This window comes from Centruroides vittatus, unplaced genomic scaffold (assembly GCF_030686945.1).
Source record: "Centruroides vittatus isolate TY-2023 unplaced genomic scaffold, ASM3068694v2 scaffold_2802, whole genome shotgun sequence".
In the NCBI taxonomy this organism is placed as follows: Eukaryota; Metazoa; Arthropoda; class Arachnida; order Scorpiones; family Buthidae; genus Centruroides; species Centruroides vittatus.
The window spans coordinates 2,209,133-2,234,750 of NW_027122693.1; the positions used below are offsets into that span (position 1 = coordinate 2,209,133).

Below are 25,618 nucleotides of genomic sequence, written 5' to 3' on the forward strand. Positions count from 1 at the left end.
AAAAAAAAAGTCGTTTGAATGAGGTTAAAGTTGGAAAAAAAAAAATGGTTTTCTTACATAAAATTTGAAGTAATTTCTGATAAACTTAACACTGCAATTAGCACATATATATAATAATAATAATATATATCTGTATTAATATTTTGATAGTATTTTGAATGTTAACGCGCAAGAAAATATCTTATCTTTGCCAATATTTGGAGTGACTATTCATGTATCACCTATTAAAATAAATTTATTAGAACTCATACGAGATATATATATATATATATATATTTATATTTTATATTATCAAATCAATTGACACTAAGACACAATCATTGTATACAATGACAAATTTATCTGGACACTCCAACCAATCATCCATCCAATCGTTCTTCCAAAGAAAACTATCTACCCTTACACCTATATATATACAAAAGGTCGCCCTCGGGGGAATTAACCAATCAACGTTGAAATTCCCAAAAGGATAAATAGCATCCGTCCTCCTATTGGCCAGTTTTTAAGAGGCGTGTCCATAACGAGGGCGTTTACTTGATGATTGGCAGTACTTCAGAATATCTGGGAAGAGATGTTTAACTTGCTCTCTACGGGAGCAAGTGGGTAACCCACCGAAGTACCCAAAACACCTGCGAAAGGTGTAACCGGACAGGATTGGTGGGTGATGACCTTCTGCTGGGAACATGACGATGGTGCTGTGGTGTTCCATTTGACGTCAGATACCTTTCCTGAAAAGAGAAAAGCGGTCAGAATCAGTCGTTCTAAGTTGCACCATCCATTAGTGTCAGTAACTGTGGACGACGCTGGCTCCATAATTGAAACAAATGGTTCAGTACACGCCATTTAGGAAATTGCCGGCCGGTCGACGCATCTGTTGGCTGTCTCTTTGTTGGAGATGCTGCTCTCGCCCCCCCGTTCCACTTACCCCCCAAGTCATCTATGGAAAGTTTAGCTGGAGAGCGCTTTGTTATTAAATAACTCGCAGGTAGTTGAAGTGAAGAGGGATATTTATTGGAAATAAGGTGTGAAATACTCTTGGATTTCGGATTAAGATGAAATTTCTCCCTAAGTAGATTTATTGGCTTGTTTGGCTTTCATTATTTTTATTTTTGTTTCCGTAACGGTGACTCAACTCTATTTTTTTATTATTATTTTTTGTACACAGTGTTTACGTAACTGTAGCAGGCTGGATTTTGTTAATTATATTGAGAATTACATTATAGTTGCGGACACAGAAATCTTTACAATGAATTAATCATCCCCTTAAAATACCATTATATAATGCTTTTAAACAGTGTGAATTCCTTTGTTTTCAACCAGAATTTTTATATTTTAATAAATGATATATTGTTATAGGAATAAGCCTTGTTACCGTAACACGAAAATGGATTCCATATCGGCTTTCCTGATTCGTTAGGCCTCCTATTGGTGCGCTCGTTTTAAAGAAAGCGGGAATTCTGTAAATATTTAAATTTTTTTCTAGTTTTAGCATCCCTCTCCACTCCAAAAAAAGAATCCAATTAAATTTTGACACATAAAAACCATAGAATCTCTCTACTCACCATTCATGATCTTTGAATCAGGGGGCGGCGGGGGTAACATGGCGGTTAGTTTGGTATCTTGGTTGGTTTCTTTAGCACTTGATATGCCGTTATTGGTGGTATCCGCCGTTGTGGTAGTCGGTGTGGTAACAGTATTTGAAGTAGTAGTAGATGTGGTTGTCTTGGATTGTTGCTGCTGAGACTGCTTCTGCTGATTCAATCGCTCTTGTTTACGGAATTTGGCTCTTCTATTTTGAAACCAAACCTAAAGTTTCGATAAAAATTATGTTAGATAAGCCTATAATAGCTTCTAAACTGGATTTACATTCATTTATTGGTATGCAAATAGTAATGCCAAGCTTTACAGGCTTATAACGCTATAACTGAGACACCTTAATGTTTACAAGTAAACATAAATTTTGCTAATATATCTTTACAAATACTTATTAAATTTGTATTTAATTCTTTAAACTTTTACAGAGATTTGTGAAGTGGGAAAAATTAATACAATACTCGAATTTGCTAAGATTTTGGGCTACAGATGTACTGTACATTACTGTAGCCCAAAATTTTGAATTGTGAGTTAAGTTTAATAGCAAAACGAAGCAAGGTTACAAGGTCTGTATCACAATACATTAAATATATGAAATTTGATTAAGGTTATCAAGAATAAAACAAATTTTAATATAAAAATAATAAAATTAACAAGTTTCCTACAAAAATTTTCTAAAATCCTTTCATTTCTCATTGAATTTACATTAGGCCTAACTTAGTTTATTACAAAGTAAAAGTTAGTTAACATTTGAATTTTTAATATTCATAATCTAAAAATATATTTGGAATTTTTTTTTTTTCCTTTTTGTAAGCTTCTGATGCTAATCAAAAATTTAAGTAGATTTGTCAAAATTCAAATGAAGGTCCTTGTGTTGACAGAAAGGAGCAGCAGCTGGATCGACGCTCTTCTGTCAACATTAGGCAATAGATCTAAACTTAAGCCTATATGCTAACAGAATAATTATGTCCAACACCAAGGGCAATTTGATAAATCAATTATCTTTGGCGCTCTTATTCAGTTAATCTTACAGTTTATATAGTACTTTACTCTTGTAAAGGCTCAACTTTATAATACAATACGTTCTATAGTCTACAATAATGAAAAATGAAAATTTTATAGTTGTATTGTTAGCATTATAGGAGGGAATTTTCTTAGTTGTTAGTAATATAATCATCAAACTCGAAATTTTTTTATTATTAAAAATGTTTTAAGCTAAGTAAAATTCGTTTTTATCATGTAATATTAGCATGAAATTCGAGTTTTCGTAGTGTATTTGTACGAAATTCAAGTTTCGTGACGTATTATTAGTGTGAAATTACAGTTGTTATAGCTTATTATCAGTATTAAACTTGAAATTTAGTAGTTTATTATTAGCAAGTTCCAATTGTTTAGTGTTACTCGAGTGTTTATAGTTATTAGTATAAAATTTGAGTTTATAATTCATATGAAATCCAAGTTTTTGTGATTTATTATTCAAGTTTTGTGCTGCTAAAAAAATATTAAAAAATATGTAAATTATAGCCGTGTAAACAGCAAATACAGTTTAATTATTGTTAAAATATTCATTAATTAGTATAAGTTATAATTAATTATCGCGGGTACTAAATTATAAAGATAATATTATTGGAAAAAATATATAGGCCATATATATATATATAATTTGCATAATTTAAGAGCCGAATGCATGCAGAATCTTTTAAATAATTTATTATTTTCGATATTTTCATAAAAATCTCGAAAAGAATAGTTTAAAGTTGAAAAATGCGAAGTTAAATGCTTCGAGAAATGGAGTCGGAGAGAGAGAGACACACACATACAATAAAAACCGAATAACCGAAAAGTATATTTACCTTAAAATAAGTCGATATAAAAATATTCAAATTAAAATGAAATATTCACTAAAAAAATTTACATCAAATATATTCACTGGGTAGAAATCTCAAAATAAAATTTATAATGATTCTGTCATGTTGACAGAACTGCCAACTTAAAGACAAAAACGATGTTGACACTTGGGCTCTGAGAAATGGGACTTTTTCTGAAGTAAAGAAAAAAGTTTAAAGTAAAAAGAAATCTTAGTAGAATCCCCAAGTCCACAAAATGCGATTTCAAAAGTCGTCGGTTGCTAGGAAAAAATAAGGAAAAAAGAACAAGGAGGGGAATGAAAAAATTCTTTCCTTGACGTAAATTGACAGAGAGAAATGTGGCAAAAAATCGCTTTACCCCTATTGGCTAGTGATAAACCGCGCGAAGTCTGCACAAAAACCACTAAAAAAAGGGGGAAAGTCGATACAATATTTCCATTTAGGGGAAAAAAGAGGTAAAGCCGATAGGGGGCGTAAAATTGACATTTCATTTGTTGTCGTCATGACGACTGCATAGGTTATGCCCATTTATTTCTTGGGGAAAGACTTATCATATCGATGAATTGATGACATTTTTTTTCTTTTCTTTTTTGTTATTTTTTGGAGCCATTAAACAAAATTTCAATACCTGTTTTTTTATTATTTTCCATATTTAGAGAAGCAGACATATTTATAATTTATTTACAAGGCACATTTCTGGGAGTGAATATAATTCAAGGCAAGACCGACAATATTCAGGCCGTGGATAAAGAATTAATTTTTGATAAAGAACTTCTCATACTAAAACACTTGTGTAAAGGATTTCAGGCCTATAACACTGTTGCTATTATTATTATTATCTAAACAATTTAATAAAACATCAAAGAAATATTTGCTTTATCCATTTACCGAATTAGACACAGAAATATGGTATCTAAATTAAATTCCCTAATTATTTTAAACCATTAACCTTAAGCCAATGAATCAACACGCTTAGGCCTATTCGTTTATCACGGTATCCATTCTTTTTTTATAATAATTGTTTTTATTTATTAATTAAGCCGCACGCATGTATTTGAAGTGTCTACGACAATGTAACTTTTTGTTACGATTGCATTTATATTTTCGTGGGCCTAACTTATAATAATGACTCCCCTTTAAAACCTACACTCAAAATCTACCCTGCAGACTAAGTAAAATTCTTACGCAAGCTAAAATTATCGCAACGGGACATACAATATGGCGTCTTATCGATATATGTATTTGAATTTAAATTCATCTTCGGTTATAAAAATTTATGTAGGTTATACTAAACATATATTGTAGTAGTATAGTGATTTTCCGTTCAAAATTCCGCTCCAAATATAACCTGCAGGCATATTAAATTTCTCAAATGAGCGCAACAAAACCTTATTGATACACATGTTTTCATTTAAATTCTTCTTTGACAATATAAATTTATATTTATTGTGAGTTTAAATAAATATTTTTATTGTTTTACAATAAAACTACATTTGTATAATTTGTCATTTCGATTTTGTACCTTTCCGAAACCTTCGAAACTTCTTAAGAAGATTAACGATGCCATTTGTTTATTATATTTAAAGCTTCATGAAACAGTTTCATAGATTCGAGTGACTCTTCAAATATGATAAAATGCATCGATAAAAGCTTAACAATGAATATATAAATATAAAATAATAGTAAATTTATTACATAAATTTAGAAACATAACGAAAGACTTTAAAATATTAAAACACCGATTGAGATGATGTCTCCGGAACAATATTTATGCATATTTCTGTGAAATAAATGTGTATAGGCCTTCATTTTATAAGTAAAAGCTTAAGAATTATTATTGTGTTATAAAATAATCATTTTTTTTATCCTTATTATCGAGCTCTTTTTTATTATAATTAATTAAGCTAAATTCGAATTTAATTTACTGAATTTTTATACCATAAATTCGTTGAATTATTTATTATAAAAATTTACTTTTAAGCGTATTAATATTATATTAATTAATTAGTTTAAATCTATATTTAATCTCTTAAAATTTAATCACACCGTACAATCAGAAAAATTAGAATGTAGCAATTTTACTATATAAATAAATATATTAAAACATATTTGATCGAATTTAATTCGATTTATATTCATAGCATTATATTAAATTTGGCATCATAAACATCGAAGGAAGGATTTATCTTTGCGAAGTGGAACCGACACGACGATAAAAACCGCCATTTTGTTTCGTAGACGTTCTCCTTAATCATCTCGGATACATTTTAAAATATTGATTAACAAATTTCATTTTTCATTAGAAAATAAAGTTAAAACCTTTCTTTGGCCTTTCGTTTAAGGCTTTGGAAAGTACAGTCTAACTTGCAAGTTGCAAATTTATGAGCCGTACACTTAGGGATTAGGTAAACAAGTCTTATTTTAGGCCACCTGTCAGGAAAGAGTGGCAAATTTTTCGTATAATGCTATTAAACCAGACCCGTTGCTTAATCTGATTATCATATTCCGTATTTATAATATAAATAGGAGGTAAATTGAGATCCTAACAGGTGACATATTAACTATCGAGATCTTATAAAACACTCCCGAACGCGAGGTCCATATATTAACAGTGTATTATGAAGTCGTAGCAATGTTAATCCTAAGGACAACAGACTGGGAGTTTTTCTGCTCCTTTATCCTTTATAATCCTCGGTGGTTCCTATTGAGAGGACCATCTGTTGGGGGTTTTTGATGCACGTGTGAGATTAGCGCCAATGCTTAAATGGTGGTTTTATTATCGTGTTTCTATAATGATTTCAGTTCATGCTCACTTATACATTTGTGTCCCCTAATATTCGATGAATAAATAATGATTTTTAAGTGTCAGATATATATTTTTAAATAATGACGCGGTGTATACTACATTAAAACTTCCCAACTGTTCTACCTTCTCTGTATTCATTGTTGCGTAAGGTAATAAAATTCAACTACCCGCTATTTAAAACACTATATACTGTTTTAATCTACATCTAATATTAATTACACAATTTAGGCCAAACTTGGCCCGTTTTTATCATTTATAAATCCATTACAGCTTTAGTTATAGGCCTAAACTTAAAACCGCGAATAGGCCTAAATTAGACTTAATTTTTTTATTTAATTTATTTATCTACAAGTAAATATGGATATAATTTATTAAAATATTTTTAAAATTTCCCATTTTAAGAGTTAATAAGTATTGTTTAGTATTATAATAGATCTAGAGTAACTGGAGAAGCTAGGCCTAACAATAGTTCTGTAGGCCTTGTCTAGGCTATAAGTCTACTCAATATATTAAAAGAAATGAACAAGAATAAATGTATAATATTATATTTTAGACATTATTTCTGTGTAGGCTAATAAAAAATAGGTTCTTTGACTTGTTTATTGATGGCTGTTAGCATCTTCGTATGACAAAAGTCAGGATCTATAGTAAGAAGCCTGTGTATATTAACAGTCGATTGTTTTTTCAGATAATTTATTTTTTAGAAGGAAGAAAAAAGTTATAGAAAGATAAAAATTAATCTTAACGAAATATTTTTGATGGAATTTATTCATTGCTTTAATAGGTTACTGTTCTTTTTCTTTCAAAGCAAGCGTCATTTGAACATAAAACAGGTCCTTGTTTACGCCTGTTTCGTTTCTTTTATTAGCTGAAAGTTGATTATACAAGATTATTTATTTATAATAAATACATAGGCCTAAGCGATTCTTTTATTATTTTCTAAAACAGTAAATAATTAATTTATATCTTTTTCGATATCCTTACAACAACTAAGAAAGATACGGCCGCCATTTCGGCAATTAAACGTGGCCTAAGTACAGTACATTGTACTAAATGTACGGAAATTTCTAGAAAATATATTAGCTATCTTAATTGAAATATTTTATAAAATACACTTTAACTTAGGCTTATGCACTTATAAACATGGATTTCATAAGTTATGGCTCTGGTTTATCTAGGCCTTTAGTCTATATATTCTCATAGGCCTAAGCTTTAATTAGATTTTTATGCTAGTTTATACGCTTATAAACATAAATATATACTTTCATCACGATAAAAATTCGAATTTAAACTACAATTTCAAACACTAAACGGTTAATTGAAAGCCAACCGTAAATATTACGAATTTAATGGATCGGAGCACGCAATTCCGCTGTTAAATTTTGTTTCGGAAACAGATTTAGGCCTTAAAATATATATATATTTTTCTTATTAATAAAGTCTGTTAAACTAGCAACGATACGTCCGATATGTTTCAATTACAGAAGCCTAACTCTGATAAGTAGGCCTACAAGTTGAGGCATTGCTACGCCCACCATCTTGTATAAAAATAAAGCTAAAAATTGCCCTAATTGGCATCTTAAAACACTAATTTATCTAGCTAACACCTAATCATTGTAGGCCTAAGCAAGGTTGTATGCTAAACTACAACTTAAAAGAGCTTGGCGCACGAGAATACAGTTAAGGCCTGACATCAGTCATTTTTCACTGTTGCCGGCTGTGTTATGCGCTAACACGCTGTCATCTCGTTAAACAGGCCCTAACTTAGGCCTAATTTTAGAACCGAATTAAAATATATTCGCTAATTGCTAACGTATACGAGATGATTGTCCGATATTGAATTGTTTAACGCCTAAATCTATAATTTATTTTACTTAATTAGGTTCATCTATTACATTTTAATATTGCATTAATGCGCGTTAATTTCGTTTTCGATTTGTTTGATCTTTATAGAATTTACTTTATTTCCCATTGGCACGTGGGATTTATATTGATATTCGGGTAATTTATAGGCCATAGATCTCTATAGATTTTCAACCATTTTACAAGGTTAAGGCCAAGGAAATGACAAATATTCGTTCGGAATTCTAACGAAATTACTATTTTTCGCGTATTTTTTTTCGTCGGGAACAACAAATTAATTGATTTTCGCATCAATTTTTGTTAATTAGGGTCGAATATTTACAGAAAAATCACATTTCGCAGGGGGAAAAAAAGCGCCTAACGTGGCCACACTTCATTGTTGTAAACGACTGTTTGTTTGATTTGTTAAAATTTAATGATCATAAAAATATCGTTAGCATTTAATTAATTACAATTAGGTAAATAATTTAAAGTAAATAAATCAAGAAAAAAAAAAGAAAATAACTTTCACTTGGTTTTATCGACTGATTTAACGGCAGCGCATTTGGTCTACGTGCCAACTTTTTGGATAAAGAACAGTTCGTAGTCAGTTTCTAATGCAAAAATTAAGCATATTTGCCAAACTTTTTATGTATAATTCTTAAATTTTGGCATTATTTAATGATAATTTATTCATTTTTACTTGAATTCGGTAAATTTTAGCGATTATGGACAATATAACGAATTAAAATGCGGCTTATTGAATTGGGTCTATGGCCTGATATATTGCATGGATCTTTATAGAGCATAAATTTTTTATGGCATAGATCTCTTTTTTTTTTTTTTTTTTTTTTTTTTTTTTGAATAAAACACTTTATCCTGTAAATAAAGAGTGTCCTGTTGTATAAATTTTTGCCTCTTCCATAAGAATGTAAAGATTCTACCTCATGTAAACTCAAGTATTGTTAAGTATTGTTAATATAGCAGACAGGATTAATAGCTTATAATCAAGAATAAATCTCATAATTTGAGTTATTTAACTGTAAAAGATGAAAATAAAGTAAGATATTATGTTTATTTTACTTTTTTTTAATACTAGTCTTTGATTTTTTAGCATTAAAACTAAGATGTGTGCATACAAGATACATGATAGCAATGTGAATTAAGGAAGGAAGCAAGTAAAATGAATTAAGATTTGAAGCATTTTCTGATTCATTTACTGTTTAAAAAACTATATATATGGTACTTTAAGGGAGATTAAATAGGCTAAATATTAATATTTATGTTACAGATTATCTCAGAAAACAAGGATAAAGCTATAGGCCTATACATGAATTGAAAAGGATGAGAGAGATGAAATGGAGGAGAGAGATGAAAGAAATGAACTGATATTGACCGAAACTAGTCCCAAATTAAACTTTTTTCATATTATTTTTACATAAAAGACTAAATTGTGGGCCTTTCTGTGTGTGGAACACGTGTCAAATGGCCATTCTGACCCTTCTCTATCTAAACTCAGGCTTATGTTACGCACCATGTTTCTAAATGTTATAAGATCTTTAAGTTAATTCTATCGCATAATATATTAATAAATCAAATTTTTAAAATTATATTAATTTATTTAAAGAAAAAAATATATATATTTACAGCGAAAGAATAGAAAATTACATATTTAAAATTTTGCTATTGGTATAGGCTTTATGGAGAATTTTAATGGATTTTAATTGATAATAAAATATATATTTAAGTGAAATAAATTAATTTAAAACATTTTAAATTTCAATATATTTCATTTTGATACATTAAAGTTTTTAATATAATTTTATTTACTTATTATCGCAAACAATAGGAATTAACGTTAATTTATCTAACTGTAAACTAATTTCGTGTCTTTTCTTGATCGAAAAAAAGATTATTTTTTAATTTCTTAATCGAAATATATGTAATAAAGCAACATTATAAAATATTTTAGCCAAATTTTATAATATTTTGGCAATTGTTAAGCGTATATCGCTCTAAATATGGACCTATCTGCAGGGCGAGTAGCTTCAACTTCGTAAGAGTTATCTCCGGATTATTACATTTAATACATTATTCTTTATTAATTTAACATTTTTTATTTGAATAAAATAAATTATTTCTATAAAATTAAGGACTATATCTATTATTTTTCCCTTTAGAAATGAAGATTTAAGTTATATATACCTTCATTACAAGTCAGGAAGATAGCCTACTCTTTAATTAATAAAATGTGCAGGCCTATAAACTTTTAATTATTAATTATATTCTGTAATAAATAACTGTAGATTAAATAATTGTAATATATATATAATAGAGTGATATATAGTGTAGCATGCCTATATATTGAAGCCTATAGGTTAATAATACAGCTGACTTTTGCTCTTTCACTCAATACAACACAGTAGACTTCTATGCAGGGGGTATTTAAAAATGGCGTCCACTGAGTGACAGAATTCTAGATCCTATTACGACACACATAAAACTAGACACTAGCAGCAATGGATCCATTGATAAAACTCCAAACTATTCTCTGATTACTCCCTCAATGGGTTGACCTATTGATACAAGGGAACGGGTCCTATGCTCGATTGTTAATGCCCAAGATAGGCCTTTGTCAAACAGTAAGCTTTACCATTTCTAATTACCACAAGTTTCGGCTAAAGGAACCAACACAGCCGTTCCATTTAGTTGATACAATTAATTAAATAACTAAAATAATTAATTTAGTCTATCGTGTTATGGAAAATGTAACACACAAACTTCGAGCCATGTACTTCCAGAATATAAATGTGAGAGGGGGTTACAGACAGATTTAAGTCCGTAGAATTCAAATAAAATGTATAAGAAAAATTTTTTTACCCCCCTGACATAACAAATTATCAATTTTTACAGAATAAACTTTACGTAGTCTATTGGTGTTTACTCGAAGAAAGTTACCGTGTTTACAAACTAAGAAAAATGGGGGAGGGAAATGTATGTATATATGTATATATATATATATATGTGTGTGTGTGTGTTTGTGTGTGTGTGTGCGCGCGCGCGCGCGTGTGTATGTTGCTACTATAATAAAAACAGAGATAAAATAGCCACGTTTTTTAACAAAATGAGCAAACATCAAGTATTCGTGGATAAATTTTTCGCTTCTGCAGTAAAGTTATCAAACATTCACTCGTGTAGTGTTTGGAGACTTTGAAGCCAGATGGCCGGACGAACATTTTGTTGACACAGTGTATGAGTTCTGTACATCACCCTGATTAACTCTGCCCTCCGCATCACTCTGTGTCCTTTTACTCCGGACAATGAAACAGGTTGGATAGCACGTGCTGTGGTAGGGGGCCTTTTCTAGAGCCTGATGCCATTCCGGAGATCCCCCGGATGATCTGTTGTTTGATTATCAATGTGGCATATCAAGAAGCGATTTGTTTGCCGCATTTGCCAGCCACCCGGCGTTTAGTTTTGTACTTAATTGAAGGGTGCACTCTGCATCCCTAAACTTATTTTCTAATTGAAAAAATCTATAGTCTATCCTAACTATAGATGGATAGATTCTTAACTATTGATTTGGTAGACATTTTTAAGGCCATTTGTCTAATTGGAATTTAAGGAGAGGGGGGAAAAGAGGCCTACAGGAAGTGATGCACGACGTTGAATTAAACGTAGATTTTCACTTGTAAACTTAATTTAACAAAATGTTGAGTTAACTGTCGCCATCGAAACACATTCAAAAGCATTACCCATGCCTGTATTAATGATACAATTTGACCAACTTTTGTAATTCAGAAAGTAGAATTTAACTAAATTTAAGTTTAATTCTACAAATCTACAACCGATATACAGAACTTAATTGTAATTAAACACCTATTAAATAATATTTACAGCTAATTTTAATAAGATAAACTAGTCTATGCTTATGTTATAAGTGAAAGTTGGCCTTTCTGTGTTAAGAAAATAATTTAAAAGTTATATAAATAAAGGATAATCCATTTAAATTTGATAACAAAAGATCAATTTTGATATTTACAATACTTTAACACTGTATTTACAGTCGTTAATTCCGTAAATCACTAAAATATAAGCGTCGTCACACGTAGTAAATCACACAAATGTAGGTATTTAGACTACAAATCATGACATTTTGGTGATTTAAGCAATTGTAGGCCTAATCCCTTCTGGTGAATGAATTAAACAAAATTTTTCCTCTAAAAATATTGATAATTTAGCCCATTTTATTGCTTAGTCTAACATCATTAAGGCCTGCAAGTTGCGTAGCGTAAGGCCTCAATACATAATTAATTCAGCTGATAGGTAGGCCTCCAACTGTTCTACTGTAAAATAAGCAACAAGCCTACTAAGTTAAAAATTAAATTAAACTAATATCAAATCTATTCACTCAAAAATAAATTAGTTAATTAATTAAAATTGAATAGCCTACAATTAATTTTAATACGAGAAAATGTATAAAGAATAGCCTTTAATTTCAGGCCTTATAAATTGAATAATTTAAACAATTTCATTGGATATTAAAAGTAAAGATAATAATGTCCAAGCCTTTTATTTATTAATTATATTTAATTGTTTACAAATAACGAATAGGCCTTCGAATATTTCGGCTTTTAGCAAACGTTTCGGTTGATTGGATTTAATTGCGCTTTTTAGACTCATTAACGTTGAATGTAATTAAAATTATGAAGTTCGTGTAAATGCACATTATTAGTTTACTTAATGCTTAGTCTAATAGCAAAATTTATATAATTAATTTTTATTAATTAATATAGGATTCGAGTGCAAGGCTGGCGCTTATAGGCCCGCTTGTGTTTATATAGTTTATTGCCTAATTATTTTCCTGATACGGATAATTGATTTATTCTAATTTTTTATGGTGATTAAATTGAACTTTAAGTAGTTTAAGAAAAAAAAATAATATATTAAATTAGACTTTCGAGCGCTTTAAGCGTTAAGAAAACAAACGTTTAAAATACAGATTTGAGCAGTTTCGCACCCTTTAAACATCACAGAAACATCCTACAAGATCATTTAAACCTTTTAAACGTCCTAGAAGTTCCTTTAAATATACTATAACATCCTAGAGCATCCTATAAGATCCTAGAGCATCGTTTAAACCCTTCAAACACCATAGAACATCCTAGAAGACAATTTAAACATTCTAGAAGATCCTTTAAACCTTTTAAACACTATTAAAATTAGTTTCGAGTTATTAAAATTAAAAAAAACAGGCTCAATCTTATTTAATTAGGCATTAAAATTACGCGCACAGGCTACAATTAAACTTAGGCCAATCGCCTAACAGAAAAATCCTAAGTCAAACAATAGAATTTCTATAAACTTCCTATTTGCTAAACAATAAAAAAGAAAGGAAAAAAACTCGAAGAAATATAAATTAATTACGCTTCAACTAGGCCTGTAACGATAAGATAAATATATTTTAAGTTATATTTTTCATAGACCCGGAGAGTGAAATATTATTATTTCTATCTGACAAACAGAGTAAACTTATTCGCGTGCATTTTCTCCTCCCTTTTTCTTTGATGTTCTCCTATTGGTTTTCGATGGTTGAACCATCGCCGACATCTTATCTGATTATTTTTCTCCTTCCTTATTCCTTTATTTAAATAAAAAAAATATAAAAAAATAAATAAAATAAAACATTTAGTAAAATGCCATCCTTTCGCATTCTCGACGTAGCATATTATGTTTAGGGGAAGTTTTTACAATAGCATTTTACTTACTAACCCAATTTATTTGTTTAACGACGTCAAAAAATACCGAAACTGTACACTCCACTTGTACATAACGTGATATTTTTATCGCATACAACCGAATTTAACCCATCAAATCTTATAGATTCTTATGGTAAAGTATTCTAGATCGTAACTACCGTTGTAAATTTCTTCTAGAATATTTAATTATTTAATAAAAACTCTTAATTTTTAAGTTTTAAATTAAAAAGTTATCAATATTCTGCACTTTCCAAGCTTTTTAATCGATTAAAAATCGATATTATAGATTTATCTAGAATATTTATTTACTTGTGTATTTCTTTCTTTTTAAAAGTAATATAAATTTTACAAGTAAAATCGGTATTAATATAGATTAAACTTTAGAAATAAATTCTATAAATACGCTCTGGAATATAAATTTTAACAGAATTTAAGGTATAAATTCTAGAATTTATTCTGCGCTCTAGAATTTAAGGTAGAAATTCTACCTTGAATTCTAGAGCGCAGAATGAATTCTAAAGGAAAATAATTAGCATTAAATACAATAGAACAATTATAGAACGATCTAGAATATAAATTTAAACTATAAACTATGCTTTAGATATATTTTCTAGAGTATAAATTAAAGTCTAGAACATAGAACTTAAAGATGTGGAATATGGATTCTAACGTATGAGCTCTATAAATAAGGTTGTCTAATATATATATCCCTATAAAATATTCATATATATAAGTTACTAGATTATAAATTAAAGTCTGTACAGCTTCTAGAAACTGTTCTATAAGTCAGTTTTTTCTCCTTCGTTTCGTCCAATTCTCTTGATTACTTTAAGTGTCGTTACGCTTATTTAAATTTAAGAATTTATCAGAAAAAAAAGAAAGCTTTTTAAGATATTAAATCCTGAAAATATTTTTTTCAAGAAAAAACAAAAATATAATCTTCGGATTATGTATAAAGTTTGAAAGTTTTAATGTGTACGGCTTTAATGGAACCCAGGAGACGACATTTTCTAGACAACGATTATACACGAAGCGCCCGTGTCTGTGTAACACGGCATTATAAAGACAAGCGAGAGAATGCCGTGAATTGTTTGTGAGTTTTAATAAAAATAAAAACCTAACTAAGATCCTATCCTAATTGTTTTTAATCCATCAAGGATTCGTCGATGCGATAAATTGTTTTATGATTCCTGGTACGATCTACAAATGCAAGTGGGTCGGACAATCAAGCTGATGGATCCTCCAGATCACGTGGTGAGTTTGTCGGTGATTAAGACCACCATTAAGTCCCAAAGCGGGACATGGGGTCTGTCCTGACTTGTGTCAAACATTAATGACTCAATACAAATTTAATTACAAGTAGAACGCTCTGCTTGCCTATGTCCCGCACTCGGGGGACCACACAATCGGTCACATGATCCCCGAGATGCCCTCTAATATATCTAACTTGAAAGGTCTGAAGTTTTAAAGCTCTATCTAGAATTGTTCCGTTTTAATGATGTTATATGAGGTCTTGGATGAGTTTTGACTTTTATAGATTGGCTACTAGTGGTCCTTAACTCAAAGGGTAAACAAAGTTGAGGGCTTTAATCAATGGCGCTTTATTTTAGGTAAGGGGGAGAGGGAGAATGGAAAGTTTTATATGAATTTTGGCGCATTTTGAATTTTATCAAATCTCATTGTTTTCGGCCGTGTTGACTCTTCCATTCGTTGCTTTCTTTTCGAGTGTACGAAACGGCCGCAAATCGAAAAGATTCGTGAAATTTTAAAGATGAAAAGGGGGGGCCACCAGCGAATGCTTCGTTTACATAAAGTTAAACACGCTCTCGTGCCATTTTGAGAGATGACAGAAGGATCCTTCCCATCGATTTTTCATTTATAATCATTATTTAAGGCCATTTTATCAGAAATTTTCTTGAAAATCTCCAACAACCCAAGTAGATTTTTAACTCCAGTATAATTCTAGTCACCATCTCTTAATGAAAATGTTTAAATTCTTAAATAAATAATAGTTATCAAATTTTATTTATTTATCCATTTGTTTTTAATCTATATGCACTTTACTGTATTTTGTAAAGCAAAAGAAAATTAATAGAATTTACAAGCAGCTTGAGAAAAATATATTTGAGAGCAGTTTTAGTATACAGTGTGTAACCCAAAAGACCGTGTTTAATGTATTCCACACGCACTCGTGAATATGAATTGTAATATTTCAAGAGGATAAAAGGGCTTGTAAGAGGTTAAAATCATGACTAAGTATTCGAATAAGATAGCAATTTGGGTTTAACTAACGTTTGGGTCACCTTTTATGTGTGAAACAAAGGTACGAACGGTTATTTTAAAATATATATAGTCTATCTTTCTTTTATATTTAGTTATAAATTTAACTAATAAGGTTAATAAAATACAAAAAAATAATAGAATAAATTTAAAAATTAAGCTAAAGAACATTAAATAATTATAATTTATTCGATACATTATATAAAAATTTAAGTTTTTTAATAAATATTTGATCAAAATAACACGGAAGTACAACTTGTGTATCTTATAATTGTTTGAAACAGATAAAAACAATGCGAAAAATGTATATAAAATATTTAAAAATAAATAATTTAAAATTTATTTAAGACTTTTTCGTTATTTTCTCTAGTAAATTCTACTTATTTGGCGCATCTAAACAGTGTTTAATCTACGGAGAGAACGTATTTACAAAGGAAAAAAAAGAGGGGGAGAGAGAGAGGAGAGAGAGAAAGAGAGAAAAAAAAAGTGTGTAGTTTTTCAAAAAATTTAGATAAAACTTTTCAAAAGGTAAAAGCGCATTGCTAGAAGAATATTATAAACAATCTCTCGTAACAAAATCGATAGCGGTGACGTTAAGCAGGCGGCCATTTTGTGGTAAAAGGCATGCAGAGAGAAAGAGAGAGAGAGAGAGAGAGAGGAGATATTCAGAAAAGCGAATAACTAAAGTGCTTCAGCTTTTTTTTTTTTTTTTTTTTTTGCCATTTTTATATAGGGATGTCATAATTATATGAAAACTTACCTGCACTCTAGCTTCGGTTAGATCCGTTTTCATGGCGATTTCTTCTCTGGTGTATATATCCGGATAGTGAGTCTCTTGGAAGGCCCTTTCCAGTTCTTTCAATTGGGCACTAGTGAAGGTTGTTCTGATTCTCCTTTGCTTGCGTTTTTCGGTTAGAACCCCTTCGTGGCCAGAGTATACTTTATACGGTATTCCAGCTGCAAGAGATAAGAGATTTTTTTTTTCAACGTTTAGTTTCGCCCATCTTCCATTTTTATACGTGAATTTATACATTAATACACGTAAAATTCGAGGAGTTAGTTTTGCTTCCCTTCCACGTATGATTTGGGAGTGTTTTTATCCGTTTTATGGCGCCATTTTCAGTCGAACGGCGCCTAAGCCTGGTTTGTTTCTAGGCCTAATTCGAATCGATTAAGTAGTGTTGAAATGTATAAAAATTCCTGCTTAAATGCGCTTAAAATTAGCCATTTTAGTCGAAATACCTTTGGTTTTTAAATCCTTCTTTTCTGTGGTTTAAGTGTCTTCGGATAAACAGTGGTGTGAGGTATTCCTGATAAGCACTTATTAATCAAAGATATATTGAGAATATTAAATTAAATTATAGTTCTTACTGTCCGTCTGTTGACTGATACGAAAGATTAGTAACTAGTCAATTCGTAACGCGAAACATTACAGGTTACATTAGTCAAGTTGAGGGAGTAGGCCTACAAAATGTGTTCGTTTTTCTTATGTTTGGAGGGATACATACTGAAAAGTAGATATAAATAAGCTTCAAATTGTTCAAAATAATTATCATTATTTATATTTTACAATTTGCTTATTGCCTTTGTCTTGTAGAACAGTTAGAACACAGAATTCTTGAGGCTAATCTATTCCTATTGAAGGCTTTCCGATACGAACGAAAATCACGAAAACAAATATGAAATTCGATAAAGAATCCTTCCCAGTATTTATTTTTACCTGTAAACATCATCTAAAACATGAAAATTCGTGCTTCATCGAACATAAGTAACATGCTACTGAATATATCATTTAGCACAGTAAACAAAGGAGAGAAACCATGTTTTACTTCAGCGAAATTTATCTACAACTTGTAAAATTTGAGATAATTTAGTTATCATTTGCAAAATTGCAATTCCTGTGTAGAGCAATGCGAAGATAATTTCGTCTCATAGCTGAAGGGAGTTAATATTAGAAGAGGAGTCATCAGCAATTATAAGTATCTGGCCCGAATTTTTCTAGCATCAATATGCTTGCCATCTATCTACAATGCAGCGAGAAGGGCTCCATTTGCAACACGTTATTACTCTTCAATTCAGATGCAGTAGCTCAGAATCTCCCCCAGATCCACTCTTCTTACAAAGGGCTTAACGTATTGAGAATCCAAATGCAGAGATTTGGATGTTAAAATCTGCGATCTTCCGACAACTTTTTTCAATATTTTCCAATTGTACAGATGGGGAGGAACCTCCAAAATGCACGGTTTATGTCGGACAAAAAGTTAAATTTCGATTTGAAAACCAAAATGATGGTTATTTGGCTCCGGGTATTTCTTACAGGAGTTGTTATTGGTCATTTTGTGTGTCAATCGGTCATTAAAAGTAAGAAGCTGCAATCAGTGCTTGTTATGTGACATTAACACACTCATAATTACAGTAACTCTAAGCTTAATCTAATCACCAAGTGCATCTGATTAGATTTAGATGTGACAGCGACAGACATGCAATTGCTGCTACTGCACAAATTCGTTTAAAGTGTTCTTGGTAGACAACAGGTTGGTTCGGTCTACGTCCTGACCTTTGTCTTTCTCCACTTCGTTCGGATGTATTTTAGCCACATAATCTAATTCTACATGTTTGCTTGCTAACTATACATAACACTTTATACGTCCACAAACAAGAATAAATTGTCTTTAAATTAAAACAGCTGCAAAACCTGATTAATCTCTATTCGAAAATAAACAAATTGCCCTAAAAATTAGGGATTTTTTTCTTGAAATTAACTCGCTTAGTCTAGCCACAATCTACATTCTAGAACGAAGCATTCTAGCATCTTGCATCAAGTTGCATCTGTAAACCTACGAAATTTCAGTTTCTAGACCTTAAAATAAGCCTAGAAATGGAAATAGTTCTAAAAGACAGTTAAAATTTAATGAAAATATGCAGAAATTACGGTAAAAATGAACCATAGGAGAGAAATAACACAGCTTTGTAGACACCCCTCATCTTAAATAATCGCATAAGTGGTTATATCTATGACTTTTTTTTTTTGAATTTTAGGCCTCCTTTTATAAATTTAGGCCTAAGTGGTAGCAATTAATTTTACATTAAACTTCATTAGAAAGGCTAATTAGGCCCGTTTCAAACGAGTTAAGTTTGCGTGTGTATTATACGTGGGCCTAATGCAAAACTATAAAAGCTAAGTTCCGACCAGAATTAAACACAATTCATTAATTGTAATCAAGGATAAACTGTGACTTAATTTAGATTTTGCCTTAATTGAGGTTTGTAATTAAGGGTAATGTAGCCTTAATTTAGATTTTCAATCAAGGGGGTGATGAAATCTTAATATAGACCTTCAATTAAAGGTCTGTATTAAGATTTCAAAGTCTCAAATTATAGTATAAAAATTTCTTTTTCGATCGGGACTAAAAAGGCATTACTTTAGCCTTAATTTAAGAACATTTTTTTTTAAAATTTAAATCCTTAATTAAAAGTATCAAAGTCTCAATTTAAGGCTTTTACCTTCAAAGTGATTATCAATCGAACAATTTAATTTGATCAAAACTTTTGCCTTAATTTCAAGTATAGAACAAGGTTTTAATTTAAATCCTAACCTTAAAAAGCCTTAATTTAACTTCAAATTTTACTTTTTAATTTGATTTTCTTCAATTATAGTAAGACCTTAGTGCAGAGTACTCTTAATTTATAGTCAATAACTGTAAAAAAAAATACTATAATTTAGATATTTTTCATTAAATCAGGTCTTAAACTAAAGATTAACAAAGGCATAATTAAAAATTTAGCCTTAATTCAGCAGCTAAACCCTTAATTATCTAACTCTTTTCTTAATTCAGCTTTGTTATCAAAGAAAAATACACTTAAAATTATTGTTTTATTTAAGAATAAAAATTAAACCAGGCTAATTTAAGCCTTAATACAGATTATTCTACTCTAAGCTTTAATTATGTTTATAAAAGGAATCTAAATTTATTTAAAAATTCACTATTAAAAGCAAAATAATAGGAATTAACGAATTTAAATTAAGAAGCCATAAGAAGTAGGCTTTAATTTAGTTTAACAAACAAATTATTTTATTATCGAAGTTGAATTTTTTTCATTTTAAATGATAATATTTTATTTTGAATAAAATTAAAGCTTAAAGTTAACTAAATTATAAGGAAACAATAAACAAATTAGTTGAGTTTTCAGTAAGCTCATAAAGCATAGGCCTAGATTATGAAGAATGGAATGTTTTTTTAAGGTGTTTTTTCGCATAAAATATGGAAAGAAAAGTTAAAAAGGTAGACTTAAAGTATTCTAATTTAATATCTAAATAATATTTTAGTATAAAAATAAAATATTTTTTAGCAAATATTAGAAATTCTGTGCTCAGAACACGGCGCTGATGTATGTCCTTAGCCTTAACATTTGAAAATGGAGAGATATGTACTCGCTATCAATCGAAATTTATGATGAATTTCTATATTTAGACTTATAAAAAATTGATGTAGACTAACAAAATCAGTATATAAAACTAATTCGACGAATCTGGAGGCAATATTTAGTTAAATTTCGATTGTATTTTCTCATAAATAATGCCTGATTTACAGGACAGTAAAACTCTTGTGAATTTCAAAATAAAAATTTAAATAAAAAAAATTAACTTATACGTATTATAGAGTGAAGGAAACATCAAAAGATTAATTTAATTATTTAAAATTTGATTTAAAATTATCATTAGCGCTCGACGTAAAATGATTTATCAAAGTAAAAGTCGTGGGCTTGAATATGGATGCTGCAAGGATGAAGATTATCCATTTATTGCATGATGCGAACAAAAGTTTTATATAGAACCTGTTAGTTTAGAATGCTTTGACATGATATAAAAGTTGTTACACGTTTCATTCTACTACCAAAAAAAAAAAAAAAAAAAAAGGGAACCTCCGCACATGATGACGATTAGACTTAAAGTTGGTGACAAGTCGTCGATTTTCCCCGGTTCCAACCATCATATTTCTACAAATCGTTCATCAATCAGTGAATGAGACAGAATCATGCATCTGTGCATGGAAATGAAATGCAAATCCCTATTCATCATTCGGATAGTCTACAAAAATTCTAAGGATGTGACATCCTGGATATCGGGTCAACATCACCCTCCATGCTTTAAGAGCATTTGCTCAAGATGCCGATTTTGTTACCCGAAATATCGAGAATTCCACAAACTTAACCTTAAATAATGATATAAATTCATGTATTATTTAGAATTTAAACTCTAATTTCGTTATTTTAATGTGTTTTAGAGTTATTACTTTAATTAATTCGTTAATAATCCAGGAAACGCACTCTAGGTCTAAAGAAGTAGCTTTTGAGTCGATTCTACATACTCTAAGCCCCCGAAATTTTTAGAATGGAACCTTAAGTAGAGTCTTAGGTAAGTTTTAGAGTTGGCAACACAGGCCTAGGTTATAGAAACGAGAAGGGACCACCCTCAAGTAGAAGCTTAGAATGTGTCTAGACTTGTTGATAGATAAGAAACATATTGAGATAATCAAACAGGATGACAGGCTTCGAACTGATTTACATCTAATTTAAATTCAATTTAACTTGATCATCCTTTAATCCTTAACGATCGGATTAACGATTTACTAAATCCTCCATTCGTTAAATTAAGAAGTAATTTATAATTAGTCTGATTATAGCATTAGAGAAAGATCAAAGTGGTGACTCTACTGTAATGTTAAAGCCTGAAAAATCCCTAAATTTCTGGTAGATTGCGTGTAAGGACATCAAACTTGAAGAAGCTTTAGAAGATTTTTTTTTAAACATTCGATTTGCAGCTTTAAAATTAGCATAAAGCGCCCGAAATTATGCAAATTGCGACTAAAAACATATCTCAAACATCCCAAAAAAATGCTTAATTCATTGGCACGTCTCATAAATAAATATAAAGAAGGAATTGATTATATTTTCACAGACGTAAACATGATTTTCCAAACGTTCGAACTTCGGATTCTCAAAATGGAGTCAATGTTTACAAGATTTGAACTCAAAAACAAAAAAAAATCGAAGATTTATCAAGAAAATACCCTAATTTTCGTTACATAACTTAAACAAACGTAAACAATTCATTAATTAAGCGACTATTTTAATACTGAAAGAACATAACTCAAAGACAGTCGACTGTAAGTACCAACAGTACAACGTGTCCATAATGGTATAACATTAAATCTTAATTTAATAATATATTTACGCTAAAAACAACCCCCGAAATTTTCTTCAGTGCTCAATTGTATTCTGAATCAAGTTGCAAGCATAATTTCCAAATGTTAGTTACAAGATTCGCTTAAGGCATCCTGTACAAAACTAAGACTCTGAAGAAACCACATCTTGAACTCGGGATCAAGATAGAAAATGAGGTTTTTGGCAACTACATCCGAGACATCACCTTTAAAAACAGGGAAAATTCCGTGCTTTTTGTAGACGAGAAGAGTAAACACGTGTGGAAATTGGCAATTAATCGGTGTTAAGAGTTGAGTCGAGAAGGGATTTAAGAATGTCGAGCACACAATGGACACACGAGAGGAGAGAAAAAGGTAAAAGAAAAAAAGAATTATCCCGGATGAGAAAAAGTGACGTCGACATCCGGTTTTGTATGGTAGAAACGAAGTTGTAGAGAAAAACTCACCTGCAAGACGAATATGGTGAAGAGGGAAACCAACATTGGCAAGAAGAAAAGTGTATATGGCCTAACGTAACCTTGGCCGACGGTCAAGTCATACTCGTCAGATTTCGCGTGCTCAGCTGGCCCGTTTCCTTGATCAAATTTGGGAAGATCGTCGTGTGCATCCCCCCTCCCACCGTGTTTCCTGATTCGGCGTTGTGGACCGCAATGGGGGGAGAAGATCTGTAACTCGGTTAGCCGAGACTCGGAATTGATTGTAAACAGGAAAAATGATGAATATAAGAGAAGTAAGAAATATGAATTGTTAGAGAGGGAGTAGTCATACTTAATCTAGCTTGAGGGGCAAGACAAAAACCACAGACAAAAGATAAAATCGCATTAAGAGAGGAAGGGAAAGGAAAACCAGATTATTCACAATAAACTATATTAAATTATTTAATTTTCTCTCCTAACTGGGTTAAGCTAAGACTTACTCTGCAGTGTTACTCCAGGAGCGAACATAGGACCTGTAGACTGATCCGGACGTGGACGTGGCATCATGCAGTTACCTGGCGCCATAGCCGCAGTCGGTGGTGCGGAAAAGGACCTGGGTACCGTAGCAGGTGTGTAACGATAAGCTTGAGTCACCTGACCACACGAATTCAAGTCGGCATAGGAACATGGCAGTTGGCAACTGGGTAGTGCGGGTTCTATAGCAGACAGGGAGCAGCTGTTATCGTAGGTAGGTTGATTTAGGTAGGAGTAGTCCATAGTGGGATGCATAGCTCCCATGTCTTCTCCTAAACGTTGGTAGGCAGACATCTCAGATGTTAGAACACGGCTTGGGTCCTGTATGGCAGCTGAATGCACGGCCACCGTATATAGGACCGCCTCCGTATACAGCTTCACCGCTCCACTGCCTCCCCGCTTCTCTTCCCCCTCCTTTAGCCGCACTCTCTGGAACGGAAAGAGGAGCGCTTCTACAGCGTTTTAGTTTCCGAACTGCCCGCCTGTCAATCGACAGTCCTCCCTCATGTCTGTGTTTCTATCGCCTAATTTGATTAAAGTTTTGAGTAGAAGTGAAAATGCTGCGAGCTCCTCTCCAAATCTGCCAGATTTTTGATGTTGGAATACCTGAGGTGGTTCTTTTTTTTTTTTTTTCTTCCTCCATTCCGTTTTGCTCGGTCTGCCTTTTTTGGATTTTTCAATACCTTCGTTTAATTGGTCACGTCCGTTTGTCTGTACGTTCCGGTTTCTATTGCGAATATATCTTTTGATGATGCTAACCGCTCTCTCTTTATATTTTGTTTAGATGCATTTGTCTCCCCCTTAATTTATAGATCGGGACTGTAAAGGCTTCGTACAAAATAGGATTTTTTTTTTTATACATTCTTCTTGATTGTTTACCATTTTTATACATTTCTTTCTTACCAATTTGGCTCAACTTAGCTATTATTTCAAAGAAATAAAACAACTTTTAACTTAAAAATCCCTGATATAAAACGAATTAAAATTAAAAAAAAAACACTTTTAAAATATTAAAATTAATTATTTTTAAATTTTTAAACAAAAAAAAAAATCCTTTCATAAAGATAGATTTTTAACGAAATACCAAGCTACAGAACACGAGATTTGCGACTTTGTTTTAAGGCTTTTAAGGCTTTTAAACACTTAAACCTTTATTTAAATATATTAATTATATAATTAGTTAAATAATTAAACCTTTAAGTTGTTATATATTTAAATTTCTTTTTAAAAAAAATTACCCAAATACAGCTCCACTTTACAAAATAAATAGACGTTTGTAGCGTGGTAATGTAATATTTATTTGAAAGTTTTGCATGTGTTAGCCCGTATATTTTAAAATTTTAAACAGTTATATGGCTATAATAATATATTTTAAACTTTTAGCGTTTATTTTCGATCAGTTTAGCAAGTTTATTTATAAAAAAAATTCGGTTTTATTTATATGAAATTCCTATATAAAATATTTGTTTTTTCAACGTCTAAACAACATATTAAGCAATATTTTTTTTAAATATTAAATAAGCGTAAAATTATATTTAATTATATTGAATTGATTTAAATTAATTTTTTAAATATCTTTTAAATCGATTTATTTATTTAACGCCTTTTTATTAACACAAACATTCCTGTTTTGAATAAAATTTTAAGTCGTACTTTAAAGGAAATTCTGTATATTTTTTTTAAAAGAAACTGTACAAAATTCCCTTAAATAAAACATTAAAATATTTATTTATTTATTATCTTAATATTTAATAAATTAATTACTTTAAAGACGTTAGAATTTAGCAGGGATCGTTAGTGAAAGGTATCGATGAGAGATCTTTAAATTAAAATTTTAATGTAAAATATAAACTTTTTATGTTTGTTTGTTTGTTTATTTATTTATTTATTTAATAAATTTTGGAGGTTTTTTTAACACATTTCTTTAAAAATACCCCCCAAAATTATACTTTAGTCGACTGTAAATAGAGACGATACGACGATTTTTGTATGGAAGGTATTAGGAGCCATCAAGTTAAATTTAGAGATTTAGAATAAAGATTACGGTTAAAATTATATTATATAACGATAATAATTATTACTTTTTAACATTATCGAACGAAAATATTCATAAAAAGTCACATTGAAAGGCGAAAGAACAAAAATGTTTATTCCTTTATGCACGGAGTTTAGAGAAGCAAAACACGCTTTTTATCGTTCGTTTGTTCAATTTAACCGACCGATAACAAAAAAAAATGGCAATTTTTTAACAATTTACCAAAGATAAGAGCTCTTTTAGGAATGAATAATGTTGAAG

The 25,618-nt window shown here is 30.5% G+C and overlaps 1 protein-coding gene across 1 annotated transcript; it reads right to left on the reverse strand.

Moving 5' to 3' along the window:
• Window positions 1-280: 280 nt before the first annotated feature.
• Window positions 281-23,699, reverse strand: LOC136987827 (paired mesoderm homeobox protein 2A-like). The gene is made up of 4 exons (XM_067285569.1): window positions 23,289-23,699; window positions 16,909-17,105; window positions 1,563-1,806; window positions 281-728 (listed from the first exon to the last, which is right to left on the reverse strand). The coding sequence occupies exons 1-4, from the start codon at window positions 23,614-23,616 to the stop codon at window positions 553-555; spliced, it is 945 nt and encodes a 314-aa protein (XP_067141670.1). The 5' UTR covers window positions 23,617-23,699; the 3' UTR covers window positions 281-552.
• Between the last annotated feature and the right edge of the window lie 1,919 nt (window positions 23,700-25,618).